This window comes from Bufo bufo, chromosome 3, assembly GCF_905171765.1.
Source record: "Bufo bufo chromosome 3, aBufBuf1.1, whole genome shotgun sequence".
Lineage (NCBI taxonomy): Eukaryota > Metazoa > Chordata > Amphibia > Anura > Bufonidae > Bufo > Bufo bufo.
The window spans coordinates 424,242,237-424,258,121 of record NC_053391.1 but is presented as its reverse complement, the minus strand read 5'-3'; the positions used below and the strand labels follow the sequence as shown (position 1 = coordinate 424,258,121).

Genomic DNA, 15,885 nt, shown 5'->3' with positions numbered 1-15,885 from the left:
CGTTCCTTTTAACCTCCTAACAGTACTGTTAAAATTGAGGGGGAAAAACCTCCCAAAAATGTCACTTTTTTTATTGTAGATTTTTAATGTGTGTCTGCAGTAAATCTTGTTGGCGTACAACTCAGGGGACACAATTACATTTTTAACCCCTTAGTGACATAATTAATTTTAGCCTTAAGGACCAATAATATTTTCCCCTTTTGTGTTCCAGCAGTCATAACTTTTTAATGTTTTCTTCAAATTTTTATTTTATTTTTTGGGATTAGGCTACTTTCACACTAGCGTTCGGGGTTCCGCTTGTAAGTTCCGTTTGAAGGCTCTCACAAGCGGCCCCGAACGGATCCGTACAGCCCCAATGCATTCTGAGTGGATGCGGATCCGCTCAGAATGCATCAGTATGGCACCGTTTGACCTCCGTTCCGCTCAGCAGGCGGACACCCGAACGCAGCTTGCAGCGTTCGGGTGTCCGCCTGGCTGTGCGGAGCCAAACGGATCCGTCCAGACTTACAATGTAAGTCAATGGGGACGGATTCGTTTGAAGTTGACACAATATGGTGCAATTTCAAATGGATCCCCCATTGACTTTCAATGCAAAGTCTGGACGGATCCGTCTGACTAACTTTCAGAATTTTTTCTGAAAGATAATGCAGACTGATCCGTTCTGAACGGATCCCATCGTTTGCATTATAGGAGTGGATCCGTCTGTGCAGACACCAGACGGATCCGCTCCGAACGCAAGTGTGAAAGTAGACTTAGTTGTAGATTTTTTAAGGAACCATTTTGGGGTATATATAGTGTACTAAATGACTTTTATCATTTTATTTTTAGGGGGAAAGATTAAAAAACAGCAATTTTTACATTATTTTGTGGAATTTATATATGGTGTCCATTGTTTGGTTAAAAAAAAAAAAAAAAAGTAATTTTATTATGTGGGTCTGTACACTGAATATAATACCACAATTCTATATATTTTTACTGTTTTTCCTCTCCTCCTGTCAGCTCTGCATCTGCTCCCTCATTCTTTTCCAGACTGACAGGAGGGGGGGGGGGGCTACTTTAGCTGCTCATATCTCTGGTTTGGTAACAGCTAGAGATATTGTCCAGAATACTAGAATGCCAGTAACATCTTCAGTTCAGGGGAAGATATCACTGATAGAAATCGGGATGCAGTGAATGCAGCTTAAAGTGAAAGTAAAAGCAGGTTTTCTCGCTGGTATCATTGGGGGACACTGGACCGTGGGTATAGCTTGCTGCTGCCACTAGGAGGCGACACTAGGCTGAAAAAACTTAGCTCCTCCCCTGCAGGCTATACACCCTCCAGTCTGGAGAGAGCATGCCAGTTTTTAGCTTTGTGTCGTAGGAGGCAGACCTCCCTGCCTTTTGCAGGGCGGCTTCCTTAATTGATTCTTTATTTTTTATTTTTCCTTTTAAGTTTGGGAAACAGAGTCGCCCAGCCTCTCTGTTGTCCCGGCTAGCAAGACCGGTGAGGGAATCCACCGCTAACCTCCCCACAGAAGCAAAAGGAGGACCAGGGTAGGCCAGCTCTCCTGCTTCCCGCCAGCCAAGGGGTTACCTAGGTCCACCAAAGAAGAAGACCCTTTGGGCGGTACTGGCGTAAATTCTTCCCGCCTAGCTTCCCCCTCCAGTCACCTCTTGGGGCTGACACAGGATTATCTGTCATTTATGTATGCAGTGCAGGTGCTCTAATCTGAAGAATTTAACACCTTCCTGCCTCCTGTCCACTTAAGGCTGGGAATCCCAGTTTCCTAAAAAACAAACAAAAAAAAAACTGTCCTATCCCTTATAGAGGAGGATCTCTCATAGTTCCCAATCACCCTCCAGGGTCGTTTGGTAGATATTTCTCCACCTGCGCAATCCAGTGGAGCATCTCCGGACCTTCCCAATCACCCTCCGTGGTCGCTTGGTTGATAAGCACCTGCCTGCGCAATCTAATGGTGGACCTCCGGACCTTCCCCCTCCGGGGTCGTTTGGTTGATGGACACCGCCTGCTCACTCCAGTGGAGCATCTCCGGACCTTCCCAATCACCCTCCGGGGTCGTTTGGTTGATAGGCACCTGCCTGCGTACTCCAGTAGAGCATCTCCAGACCTTCCCAATCCACCCTTCGGGGTCGTTTGGTTGATAAAGCATCGCCTGCGCAATCCGGTGAGTGATCCTCTAGAATTTCCATTCCACCCCCGGGTAGTTTGGTTGATAGTGCCTGCCGGCGCAGCCTGCATCGGCACAAGCGGCCCAGAGCAGGATATTTTCCTCCTCGGTCACCTCCGCACCCCTACCCTTCCTACCCGCCTCCCCAGGGTCACGCTCAGACGCACCCTTCCTCCCTGGAGAGTTTCGGTCTGAGGGGGGGGATCACTGATTCGGACTCTGCCATGAACCCCGCGCAATCTTCCAAGATTGCGTTCACGATAGACAGCAGTGCTTGTCGTATGCAGTACCCCCTTCCTTAGGCGGAGTATTTGCGCTCCTACCGGACATGGTACTTGCCTGAGGCATTACCTCCTTCCTTAGGTGGACTAACTGCACTAGCGCTGGCGTTCCCCCTTCTGTAGGTGGTGGAATTGCATTTCTGCGGGGTACAATACTTACTGTATGCATTAGCCTCTTCCATAGGTGGCATTATCACTTGTTTCAGTGTTTACCGTATGCATTACGCCTCTCTTAGGTGGAGTAATTGCACTCTCACCGGGTACAGGTCTCGCCATATGCATTATCCCTGTCCATAAGCAGTGTAATTTCTCTGCCATTGGACTCAGTTCCTGCCATATGCATCACCCCTTTCCTTAGGTGGTGTGCTTGCACTTCCTCGGGATGCAGTTCTTGCCGTATGCGTTTTTCCCCCTTTGTGGCAGAGTGGTTGCACTACCACTGAGGCACTGCTCGACATAGGCATTGCCAAACTCCATTGGTGGGGTACTTCCAGTACCGTTGGCTACGGTTCTGACTGTCGCGCTACTCCCTTCCTTAAGCGGAGTATTGCACTACCACTGGAGGTTATTTCTTCAGTCACATTGACATCTCCATGCTTACCTGTCACATTACCCTTTCCTTATTGATCGCTAACGGAGGGATAACTAAGCTTCTTGGGATACTGCAATTCAACTACGCCTTGGCTCTAGATGCCTTAGCTTCTTTGGTGCCCTGTACTCTTCACCTAGTGGTATATGGGTGTCGCCAGTGGATATCGTGGCTATTTCCCCGTTGTATCCTCTTCTCTTGCCGGTGCTTGTTTGAGTCATAAATATGTCACCCTTTGTCTTCTCAGCGGGTTACCCGGCAACACTTAAGTGTCCTAGAGACCCACATCTCCATGGGCCTCCACCGTTCCAGTCGGTCATGGTATTTGTCCTCAACAATATGGAATGCGTTTGCCATTGCACATAATATTGTGATTCCGCTCCAGCGAGTCAAGGGTTGCACTGACTCTGTATTCTCTAGCTCCACTCCCCCTTATCTGGGAAAGTGGTTATGCTGGCACTCTGGTTTAGCTACTACAGTGTGTTCTCCTCCGCAGGTGCAGCTTTTACGCTGGTGCTAGGGGTCATAGTTGTTGCAGTGGGGCGTAGGGTAGGGGTTCTTCCCTGACGCTAGTTTTGGCGATTGCTCTTGTTCGGCGCCCTTGCCTGGTGGAGTGTTTTCGGTTAGCTTTACTTAACTGGGGCAGTATGGTTCCATGACTTCTACTGCAAGTCCTCAGGCCTCCCCCCTCAGTTTTGCGCTGACGGGGCATGCTGTGGCTACTACGGTACGAGGGATCTTTGCATTGTCACGACATACTATGGTTCCTCCTCCACAGCTCTTTCGTCGGTGGCGGATTCTTCTAGTGCCGCATTTGGTAGCCTCTGCCGTGTGGCCCCCTCCTGAGCTGGAATATGGTGCTAGCCATAGACTTGTGGCTTCCCTTGCATGGTTTCCTACTTAGGCGGAGTTTGGCAGCGCCACGATCATCCTGTGTCTTCTGTATAGTGCCAGTCTCAGATGGGGAATGGGCTTTAGCCCTGGCCTTTTTTCTCCTTCCATCCTTTTCCTTCTCTGGCTCATGGTTCAAGGCCACCCCACAAGCCTTGGTGGCTCCTACATTACTATTTTCCCCTCATCTGCATTGGCACGGGGTACTGGTTCTGGTCCCGGCTGGTGGGCTGCGACGCCTACCACATCCCTCTTTCTACAGGTGAATCCTTCCCATTGGTCCTGGGTGTGCTACCTGTATCTACAATTACCTCTTACAACATGAGTAATGACTGTCATGTCTGTCCGATGGTGGTCATACTTTTTCACTGCCCATTCTGTGGGTAGACTATGAGACTCACCACGCCAGGCAGAGCGGGGGTGTTGTCACGCCTGACCACCGCTCATAGACATTTCATTCCTGGAATGGAACACCCTTTCTATTTCTTCTTACTCCTCGAGCTGAATGTTGCTTGTCTCTCCCTTCTGTCTACCTGGCCAGTAGCCATGCCTGCCACTGCTCTGGAATCCCATCACAATTTTTTTTCTATGTGACCAGTGTTTTCTCAGGTACGGGTGGTGCGTTAGACATAGTCATCGCACTCCATCTGGCAGGAGTCTTTCTCTTATCTTGGTCTGGTCGAAATTTCCGTCGAGCAGTGTTGCCACACTGTCAATATATCCTCACCGCCGGTGATTCTCACATCGGCTTTACCGGTGGGTCGTTTGGTGCCGTTTCAGTGAGGAACATGACCCCCCTTCTGCAACGTCTTCTTCCCCCCTTTTCTTTCTGGGAAGGTGGCATTCGTGGTGGCGGGCTTTTCCACCCAGCAAATTTGGGAGTTGGGAGCGCCTTTCTTGTACATACGTTTTTCTTGTCAGGTACCCACATAAGGCAGTGCTCCGCCCAATACCTTCTTTTTTGCTGAAGGTAGTCGCCGCCTTCCACGTCTACACGGACATTGTTTTCCCTTCTTTTTCCTTCTCCCTCGTACTCTAGAGAGTGAGCTCTCCATCAGAATGGATTCGGGCTCGGAGGTTTGCTTGTCCTTGACTAGTTCTTTCCGCCGTGCGGCTTCTTACCTAGTCATTTCTGGAGGTCCTTGGAAAGGCTCGATGGCCTCCAAGGGGCGTTTCCAGGTGGATCCGTTGGCAGTTGCTTAGGCATTCCGCTCCCGGAGTTTCGGTACACCTGACCTGACCAGCGGTCAGCTCTTCTTGGGTTCACTTTCACCATGCATCAGCTTTGCAGTTGTATAAGGCAGCGTCTTGGTCTTCCTGGCGCACGTTCACCAAGTTTTACCAGGGCTTCCTAGGCATCGCCAGTGCTGCTCCAGGCTGCATGGTCTCGCAGGCAGCAGTGTATTAAGAATTCTCGAGGGTGCTATTTCCATGGGCGTGGATTTTTTTCCCTCCCCGTGGACTGCTTTCGGACTTCCCACATTCCTGTGTCCCCCAATGATACCAGCGAGAAAACGAGATTTTTTGTGAACTCACCTGTAAAATCTCTTTATCGCGTGGTTCATTGGGGGACACAGCACCCACCGAGTATTTATTATTGTTGATGGTGATGTTTGGTTGCCGGTCGGGTGTTTAGCGGGTTCTCTTCCGCCGGCGTTTGTTGCGTTTTCTTTTACTTTGCACATGTTTCTACTGCTCCTACAGCTTGAGCACAAACTGACATGCTCTCTCCAGGCTGGAGGGGGTATAGCCTGCAGGGGAGGAGTTAAGTCTTTTTTTCATCCTAGTATCACCTCTTAGTGGCAGCAGCAAGCTATACCCACGGGCCTGTGTCCCCCAATGGACCACGCGAGAAAGAGATTTTACAGGTGAGTTCACAAAAATCTCGTTTTACCTGCGATTTATTCCTGACTCTATTTCTAACAGTGATGTCTCCTCTGTTGCTGTCATTGTGGTCTGAAAGCCTGGAAGGTCAGCTTTCAAACAAGACCAGTTACATGTTTCTAGCTTCTACCATTCAGGAGATAGCAACATTTAAAGCAGCCCTCCACTTTCTGACCAAGCTCAACTCGGGCAGAACAGATGAGTACTTTTTCCACTGCTCGAGCTGGACTCCGGCAAAACAGGTGGTTAAACTGTTGCCAATCTGATTACTGGGATATAACAATGACCACAATAGAAGGTACCAAGTTTTTATATACCTTTAGCATGTTTTATGGGGTGTTTATTTCCTCTTCTTACATGAAAGCAACAGAACAGGCCCAGAAACGCTTGATGAGTAGTGTCTGCCAGGATGTCAGCAATACATCTGTTTCCACACAAAAAGATCTCAACTTCGGAGTGAAGAAAAGCAGCACTGAAGATAGAGGCGACAATGTGAGTAACCTTCTGTCAATTACTTATGAAGTAGAATGAAACTTTGTGTGTGTGTGTATATGTATATATGTATATATGTATATATGTATATATATATATATATATATATATGTATATATATATATATATATATATATATATATATATATATATATATATACACTGCTCAAAAAAATAAAGGGAACACAAAAATAACACATCCTAGATCTGAATTAATTAAATATTCTTCTAAAATACTTTGTTCTTTACATAGTTGAATGTGCTGACAACAAAATCACATAAAAATAAAAGAATGGAAATCACATTTTTCAACCCATGGAGGTCTGGATTTGGAGTCACACTCAAAATTAAAGTGGAAAAACACACTACAGGCTGATCCAACTTTGATGTAATGTCCTTAAAACAAGTCAAAATGAGGCTCAGTAGTGTGTGTGGCCTCCACGTGCCTGTATGACCTCCCTACAACGCCTGTGCATGCTCCTGATGAGGTGGCGGACGGTCTCCTGAGGGATCTCCTCCCAGTCCTGGACTAAAGCATCTGCCAACTCCTGGACAGTCTGTGGTGCAACGTGACGTTGGTGGATAGAGCGAGACATGATGTCCCAGATGTGCTCAATTGGATTCAGGTCTGGGGAACGGGCGGGCCAGTCCATAGCATCAATGCCTTCGTCTTGCAGGAACTGCTGACACACTCCAGCCACATGAGGTCTAGCATTGTCTTGCATTAGGAGGAACCCAGGGCCAACCGCACCAGCATATGGTCTCACAAGGGGTCTTAGGATCTCATCTCGGTACCTAATGGCAGTCAGGCTACCTCTAGCGAGCACATGGAGGGCTGTGCGGCCCTCCAAAGAAATGCCACCCCACACCATTACTGACCCAATGCCAAACCGGTCATGCTGGAGGATGTTGCAGGCAGCAGAACGTTCTCCACGGCGTCTCAAGACTCTGTCACGTCTGTCACGTGCTCAGTGTGAACCTGCTTTCATCTGTGAAGAGCATAAGGCGCCAGTGGCGAATTTGCCAATCTTGGTGTTCTCTGGCAAATGCCAAACGTCCTGCACGGTGTTGGGCTGTAAGCACAACCCCCACCTGTGGACGTCGGGCCCTCATGGAGTCTGTTTCTGACCGTTTGAGCAGACACATGCACATTTGTGGCCTGCTAGAGGTCATTTTGCAGGGCTCTGGCAGTGCTCCTCCTGTTCCTCCTTGCACAAATGCGGAGGTAGCAGTCCTGCTGCTGGGTTGTTGCCCTCCTACGGCCTCCTCCACGTCTCCTGATGTACTGGCCTGTCTCCTGGTAGCGCCTCCATGCTCTGGACACTACGCTGACAGACACAGCAAACCTTCTTGCCACAGCTCACATTGATGTGCCATCCTGGATAAGCTGCACTACCTGAGCCACTTGTGTGGGTGGTAGACTCCGTCTCATGCTACCACTAGAGTGAAAGCACCGCCAGCATTCAAAAGTGACCAAAACATCAGCCAGGAAGCATAGGAACTGAGAAGAGGTCTGTGGTCACCACCTGCAGAACCACTCCTTTATTGGGGGTGTCTTGCTAATTGCCTATAATTTCCACCTGTTGTCTATCCCATTTGCACAACAGCATGTGAAATTGATTGTCACTCAGTGTTGCTTCCTAAGTGGACAGTTTGATTTCACAGAAGTGTGATTGACTTGGAGCTACATTGTGTTGTTTAAGTGTTCCCTTTATTTTTTTGAGCAGTATGTATATATATATATATATATATATGTTCAGTGCTGCCATTATTGGCACCCCTCATGAAATTGGGATTCATCTTGATATTGGTGTAAACAATAGATGTCATAAATCAAATGTTCTTCCAAGGTATTAGGAGAAATTGCTGCCCATTTCTATAACAGATGTTATTCCTACCATAGTGTGTTATTCCTTATAGACTATGGGGGAGATTTATCATGAGGGGAAAATTTTAAGTCTGTTTTGCTTGAGTCTGCGTTAAAGTACTTTATGCCACATTTATCAAATGTCTCATGTTACTTGATAAATTTGTCTCATCCTTAAACCTAACATGTCTGTCTACAGAAAATACTCCAGTTTTCCTACTCCACCCTCCTCCTGGTGCGAGATTGCGACTTTAAAAAAAAAAAAGAGTTTTAATGATAAGTCTAGAGTGAAACGTATTGACATAGGTAACCACACCCGATTTCCCACCAACATTACAAAACTAGAGTGAGTGGGGTAAAAATGCAAAAAGCCGGATAATGTTGTGCGAGTGCAACAAAAAGTTGCAAAATTTTGCACAAACGCTTACATTTTGTGCAAGTGAGTACAAAAAGTTGCAAAAGTCCTATTTTTGCGACTTTTTGATGCCAGAATTCTGTAGTGAAGATGTAGTGATAAATCAGGGGCTATATGTTCCTAAGGGTGGGGTCCTCTCTCCTTCTGTCTCACTGTTTTGGATCAGGTCACTTTGTAGGGATTGGACTTTCTCTACTTTCCAACAGAGCTTAATGTTAGCTATAAATTCAGAGAAAGCTCTAAGTCCAGCATCATATATTAAAATCCCAGTACTGAAAACCGGATACAGAACTGCCGGCATAGCTACTACACAGTGGACGGAGCCTTCTGCTTCATCTCTATCTACGGGTTAGTTTGTGGCACCGAAGCAGCTGGTAGGGGTACCAACTGTCGGACCTCCATCTCCATCATATTGGAGCACTTGTTCAATATCAGTGTATGGCAGAACAGTGTCCAATAAAGGATTTCTATATGTTTCTACTTGTACAGAAAAATTCCCTGAAGAATAATATTGGCTCCCCAAATATACGGGAGAAAACCTACTGCTACAAAAGAGCAGAGCACCAGAACAAGAAGAGCCCACCGACAAATGTATCTGTGCCTTCTGCTAGAGATAAACCTTCACCCTCTTCATCAGAATCTGCTACAGACCGTCTTCTGAAATCATCAGAAAGTAATATGGGAGACCGTGTCAGCCGGACTTCTAGGGAAAGTAAAAAGTCTTCACTTGATAGCTCTTCACCGAGTCCACCAGTGATCACTTCCTCCTCGAATAAAAACCGGTTGAGCAGAAAAAAGATGCATCGGCAAAATGCCAGTAAAGGAAATCTGCCACTTGAGCCAAGTAAGTTTATATGTGGCCCATTGTGAGGAACGTCTGTCTGCTTTGTATGACCAGTGCTGACTGTAGCTGCTGCTTCTGTAAAAACTGGACACTGCCCTAATTCATCTGCACTGTACCTAGCTAGATACTGACTAGGAATGAGCGAATCGACTTCGGAGGAAACTTCGCAAAGCAATAACTTTGGCTCATCGGAGCCAATACATTCTAATACTGTACAGAGCTCCTGCTCCGTACAGTGTTGGAACAAAGTTTTATGCAAATCGACTTCGGATATTTCATCCGAAGTCGATTCGCTCATTCCTGATACTGACTTACTATATGACATTTGAAAAATATAAAACTTTTTAAGTCATGTGTTTAAAAAAAATCACAGGCTTACAGGAGGAGATTTATCAAACTGGTGTAAAGTAGAACTGGCTCTGTTACCCGTAGCAACCAATCAGATTCCACCTTTCATTTTCCAAAGGAGCTGTGAAAAATGACAGGTGGAATCTGATTGGTTGCTATGGGCAACTGAGCCAGTTCTACTTTACACCAGTTTGAAAAATCTCCCCCACAGTGTGTTTATAATGTATATGAAGCCTGCCACGTCTCTAGAAATCATTTTATACTGGAATTTTTTTCTATTATTTCATGTACCGTATTTAAAAGTATATCTTAGGGGTATTTTCTCAAAGGCTATGATCAGTCATGTTTTTGATGTGGCCTTTAGATCCAATTCAACCATTAATCAGTCTAGTGAAATAAAATGTTATATGATAGAAGCAAAGAGCAGCACATATGGCCACTACAGTTCTCCCCTAATTAAAGGGTTTCTGTCACCAGAATTAACCCTATTAGGCCTCTTTCACACGAGCGTGACGGATTAGGTCCGGATGCGTTCAGGGTGCGTTCAGTGAAACTCGCAATATTTTGCAAGCAAGTTCAGTCAGTTTTGTCTGCGATTGCATTCAGTTGTTCCGTTTTTTCCGCGCGGGTGCAATGCGTTTTGATGCGTTTTTCACGCGCGTGATAAAAAGCTGAAGGTTTACAAACATCTCTTAGCAACCATCAGTGAAAAACGCATCGCACCTGCACTTGCTTGCGGATGCAGTGCGTTTTTCACGCAGCCCCATTCACTACTATGGGGCCAGGGCTGCGTGAAAAACGCAGAATATAGAACATGCTGCGATTTTCACGCAACGCAGAACTGATGCATGTAAAACAACGCTCATGTACACAGACCCATTGAAATGAATGGGTCAGGATTCAGTGCGGGTGCTATGCGTTCACGTCACGCATTGCACCCGCGTGGAAAACTCGCTCGTGTGAAAGGGGCCTTAAACTAGCTGACATTAGAGATGTGCTAATGTCAGCTGAACCTACTTAGCCTATTCCTACTTTTATCTATGCCCCTATTGCAGAAATATATTTTTTATAATATGCAAATTAGCCTCTAGGTGCAAGGCGGGGGGGGCGTTGCCCCTGCTCCTAGAGGCTCCGTTCTCCCACCTTTGGCCATGCCCTGCTACACTAGATTGACAGGACCAGGCAACGTTGGTCTCCTACTGCCGGCCCTGTCTGCCGTGTAAATCTGAAGGGTGCTCGCCGGCTGCAGGCTTCCTCATTGCGCCTGCGCCGAATGCTGAACGGCGCATGATTTTCCCAGCACACAGGGCTAGCAGTTGGAGGTGAAGGCTGCCTGGCCCTGTCATTCTAGTGTAGCAGGGCGTGGCCAGAGGTGGGAGAACGTAGCCTCTTAGAGGCTAATTTGCATATTATAAAAGTTCTATTTCTGCAATAACAGGGGCTTAGATAAAAAGTAGGAATAGGCTAGTTAGGTTCAGCTGACATTAGCACATCGCTAATGTCAGCTAGTTTAATAGGGTTAATTCTGGTAACAGAAACCCTTTAATGCTGCCATACAGTGCTCAAATAATAAAGCTTAGTACTGTTTAAGGGTGTCTACAAAAGTCTCAAAGGGATTTTCCAAGATTGTAAAAAATTTGGCCAGAAAGAGGAAATGGGCTAAAAAAACAAAACTAATGTGCAACTGTTAAAGGAGTTCTCCAGGAATTCTAAAATGGCTGCAAGCAGCCTGTCCTAGATTGTGAGCAGGCTTGCTTGACTTTACTTGCAGATCTGTCTAGGGAGGTGAGGGGGCAGGGCCTCTCTACACAATGCACTGCTCTACTACAGGTGGTAATGATGTGACCCTGCCTAAGATATGCTATAATGGCTGAGCAGCCCGACAGGAACGCTTACCAATGTGTAGTATATATAGTACCAGTGAGGCCCCGTCCCGTCACCTCCCATAGACAGCTCTGCAAGTGGAGGCAACCAGTTCTGCTCACATTCTAGGACAGTATGCTGGCAGCCATTTTAACCCCTCAACACTCACATTAAAGTTGAAAAAACCCTCCTGAAGATGTCACTTTTTTTATTGTAGATTTTGAATTTATATCTGAAGTAAATATTGTTGACGCACAACTCAGGGGACACAAGTGCATTTTTTTTAACCCCTTAGTGACATGACTAATTTTAGCCTTCTCACTTTAGCCCTCTGTGTTCTGGTGGTCATAACTTTTTTTTATTTTTTCTTAAATTTAGTTGAATGATACCTTGAATTTTGAGGAACAAGTTGTTTTTTAATAACCATTTTGTTTTTTTTTATGGACCATTTTGTATTCAAGGGGTTTTCCGAGACTTTAATACCGATGACCTATCCTCTGGATAGTTCATCAGTATCTGATCGTGGGGGGTCCAACATCCGGGACCCCCGCTGATCAGCTGTTTGAAAAGGCAGCAAGCCTTAGGCTACTTTCACACTAGCGTTTCTCTTTCTCGGTATTGGGATCCGTCATAGGGTTTCAATACCAGAGAAAAACGCTTCCGTTTTGTCCCTATTCATTGTCAATAGGGACAAAACATAACTGAACAGAACGGAATGCTCCAAAATGCATTCCGTTCTGTTTAGTTGTGTTCCCATACCGGAGAGCAAACAGCAGCAAGCTGCGGTTTTCTTTCCGTCATGGGATGCGGAGCAAAACGGATCCGTCACGAGCCACAATGTAAGTCAATGCGGACGGATCCGTTTTCTCTGTCACAATAGAAAACGGATCCATCCTCCGTTGACTTTCAGTGGTGGTCATGACGTATCCGAACAAGTGGGAGGCACATGTGCAAACTTGTAATTCCTACACCGTTCCCCTGATTTGGATGTAAATACCCTCAAATTAAAGCTGACAGTCTGCAGTTAAATCACATCTTGTTTGTTTCATTTCAAATCCATTGTTGTGGTGTATAGAGCCAAAAATTGTAGAATTGTGTCCATGTCCCAATATTTATGGACCTGACTGTAAATAATAGGTTACCTTTATTCTGTGGGTCAGTATGATTATTATGATGCCAAATATATTTTAAATATTTTTTTTCTCTTCTACCTGCACCTGTCGGCTCCCCCACTGCCCCCTATCTTTCTCCAGGCAGGCTGGGATCACAGCCAGCTGAAGGAGGAGGGCTGCCTTAACTTTCCACATCTCAGGTTTGCTAACTGCTAAAGATATGGAACCCGTTTGCCTTGTTTGAAAGGTGATAGTCTAGGCCTTTAAATCGCTAGATATGCTGTTAGAAAGCTGAAACCTTCTTTCACTTTCAGCTGCAATTCTGGTCTTATTTTAAAGCCTAGACCAGGCATCCTCAAACTGCGGCCCTCCAGCTGTTGTAAAACTACAACTCCCACAATGACCTGCTGAAGGCTGATACCTGTAGGCTGTTCAGGCATGCTGGGAGTTGTAGTTTTGCAACAGCTGGAGGGCCGCAGTTTGAGGATGCCTGGCCTAGGCTGTCTGTTTTCAAAGAAAACCAGTCTCCTATGTAGCCATTCCCAAGCCTGAGATATGAGGGGTTAAAGTAGGCCTCCCCGTGTTGCCCGAGTTGTTCTTGGGCTGAACTGTTAGTGCCTCTTCTGAAAGCTCGAGCAGAGCTTAGGCAAAACTGTTAGGGGTTAAATAATTTCTGGAGAACCCCTTTAAATCCCTTGTGGCACTGTTGGTTCCCGCTGGTCTTTGGCTGCAGCAGTCATTTGGCAAAGTAAAGAATCACAGTTTTCTGCTGTCTTTTGCTGTACACTATTGAGTCCAGTGATTGGCTGCAGCAGTCATGTTGGTAGAAAGGCATGTCATAGCTGCAGCAAAGCAAACAAAGATTGACAAGATCCACCGTAGGGGTAGCACTAAGGCAACAGGGGATTTGACAGATAATTATTGGTTCTTTTGTTATTTTATGCCATTTGGCCTAGTATTTGAAAGTGCAGATGTTCAGATACCTGTATGTTGACGCATACACCCTTATACATATGCCCACTAATAACTACCATACTATGCAGGTACACACATGTATAAATACATGCCCATGTAGAGCCACATACATGGATTCCTTTAGTTTTCAACTCGAGTAATGTAATTGCCTTTTTAAATATGATTTTTAGTAATGATATTCTTACAAAAGACCAGTGAGACCTCATAAATGTTTTTTGCACTATTATTGGTGTCTCCTAGTACTTCTACCTGTTGTAGAGTTTAGGTACCAACAGTATCCTAGATGTTTGTGATGTCTGCGACTGATGTGGCTCTGGTTTACCTCTACATTGATAGTCTTCTGTATGACAGACCTCTGAGCTGCAATTGTCCGTCACTTAGTTCACCCAGAATATTTCTCATTTGTAAAAGCCTAGTTATAGGCAGTGATTTGCCCTCACTGCTTGCCTACTTGCCCATCTTCAGCTGGCATTATTGTTCCTGCACATATCATTCTTTGATTTAACATTTTCTGATCATTTTTCCAGTGCATTATCATTGCAAATGCACATAGAGTTGCAGTGTCACTTATATGATTGTAATAATTAGAATAAACTCCTGGATAATAATTTTTATTGACCGCTATTTGGTTCTTCCTGCGTCAATTAAAGGGTTTGTCTGATTTTGCCATTTCCACTGCAAGATAGGACTGAGCGTCAGCTCTAGGTGGACAGGCTTAAAGGGAACCTGTCACCGGGATTTTGTGTATAGAGCTGAGGACATGGGTTGCTAGATAGCCGCTAGCACATCCGCAATACCCAGTCCCCATAGCTCTGTGTGCTTTTATTGTGTAAAAAAAAAACGATTTGATACATATGCAAATTAACCTGAGATGAGTCCTGTACGTGAGATGAGTCAGGGACAGGACTTATCTCAGGGTAATTTGCATATGTATCAAATCAGGTTTTTTCTTACACAATAAAAGCACACAGAGCTATGGGGACTGGGTATTGTGGATGTGCTAGCGGCCATCTAGCAACCGATGTCCTCAGCTCTATACACAAAATCCCAGTGACAGGTTCCCTTTAAGGAAATAGCCAAACTTTGTTTCATCATACAATAATATACTATATTGTTTCTTCATGTTGACACACAGTTGTGGTGTCAAGTGATGAGGAGGAGCGAGAACATGAAGAACATGTAATATTGAAGCAAACCCTGGCAGAAACATCCGTTGAAATGAAGGAAGACAATGTGTGTGACAATCAGTGTCCGTCTCCCTGTGATGATGTGGAGCCTATGGTATGTTGATAGCTTTTTTCCGTATATATGTGACAATTGAAAATTCTTTCTGTTGTATTTAGGTAATAACAGATTTTATAGATAAATGAAGGTTGGTCATATCTCACATACAGGGGTTTTAAAGTTTAGATAACACCTGGTTATGAAATTCTGATTTAAAGGGAGTCTGTCACCTCCATATGGCCATATACAGTGCTTACATGGCTCTGTAGCACACCTATACAGGATTGTAACGGTACCTTTGTTCTTTTCTTTAGACTTGCACAAGTAGGAAAAACTAAGTTTAATTCATATGCAAATGAGCACTCGCAAGTGCCCAGGGGCGGCGTTCAGTGTGTAGGTGCCCAGGCTGCTCTGCCTTCTTTTCACTTTACACCTCCCCAGTCTCTGCCTTTGCCCGCCCTCCAAGTCTCTTGCCTCATCGATAGGTCCGGACACAGGACACGCACACAGGAGCGCGTGTTCACAGGATCGGAAGGTAAACGAGCTGATCTACAACCTGCCAGCGGCGATCATTCACGGCAAGGCTGTAGAACCGATTTCCGCACATTGTCAGAACTATATAGAAAATGCCTTTTCTTGTCTGCAATTGTGGACAAGAATAGGACATGTTCTATATTTTTGCAGAACGGAAGTGCGGACCCGGAAGTGCAGATCCGCAATTCCGGATCCGAGCGGGACAAAGTCTGTCCCCATAGAAATGAATGGGTCCGCAATTCCGTTCCGCAAAATGCGGAACAGAATTGCGGACGTGTGAATGGGGCCTAAGGGTCCCTTATCACCGCCAGTTAGTTAGCCACCTGGTAGTTAGCGCCCACCGCACTGATTAGTCACTGATTAGCGTCATCGCTGTCACTAATCAGCACTAGTACTAT

The 15,885-nt window shown here is 45.7% G+C and overlaps 1 protein-coding gene across 7 annotated transcripts in view; it reads left to right on the top strand.

Annotated features, from left to right (window-relative positions):
- Positions 1-15,885, top strand: part of SENP7 (SUMO specific peptidase 7) — a 90,476-nt gene that overhangs the window by 29,174 nt on the left and 45,417 nt on the right. For 6 of the 7 annotated variants that reach the window (XM_040424968.1, XM_040424967.1, XM_040424971.1 and 3 more), the window contains 3 exons: positions 6,178-6,305; positions 9,077-9,431; positions 14,865-15,010. In XM_040424968.1, the coding sequence (XP_040280902.1) occupies positions 6,178-6,305; positions 9,077-9,431; positions 14,865-15,010 (629 nt within the window). The remainder of the gene's footprint in view (positions 1-6,177; positions 6,306-9,076; positions 9,432-14,864; positions 15,011-15,885) is intronic. The other variant, XM_040424969.1, reaches the window with a different exon arrangement.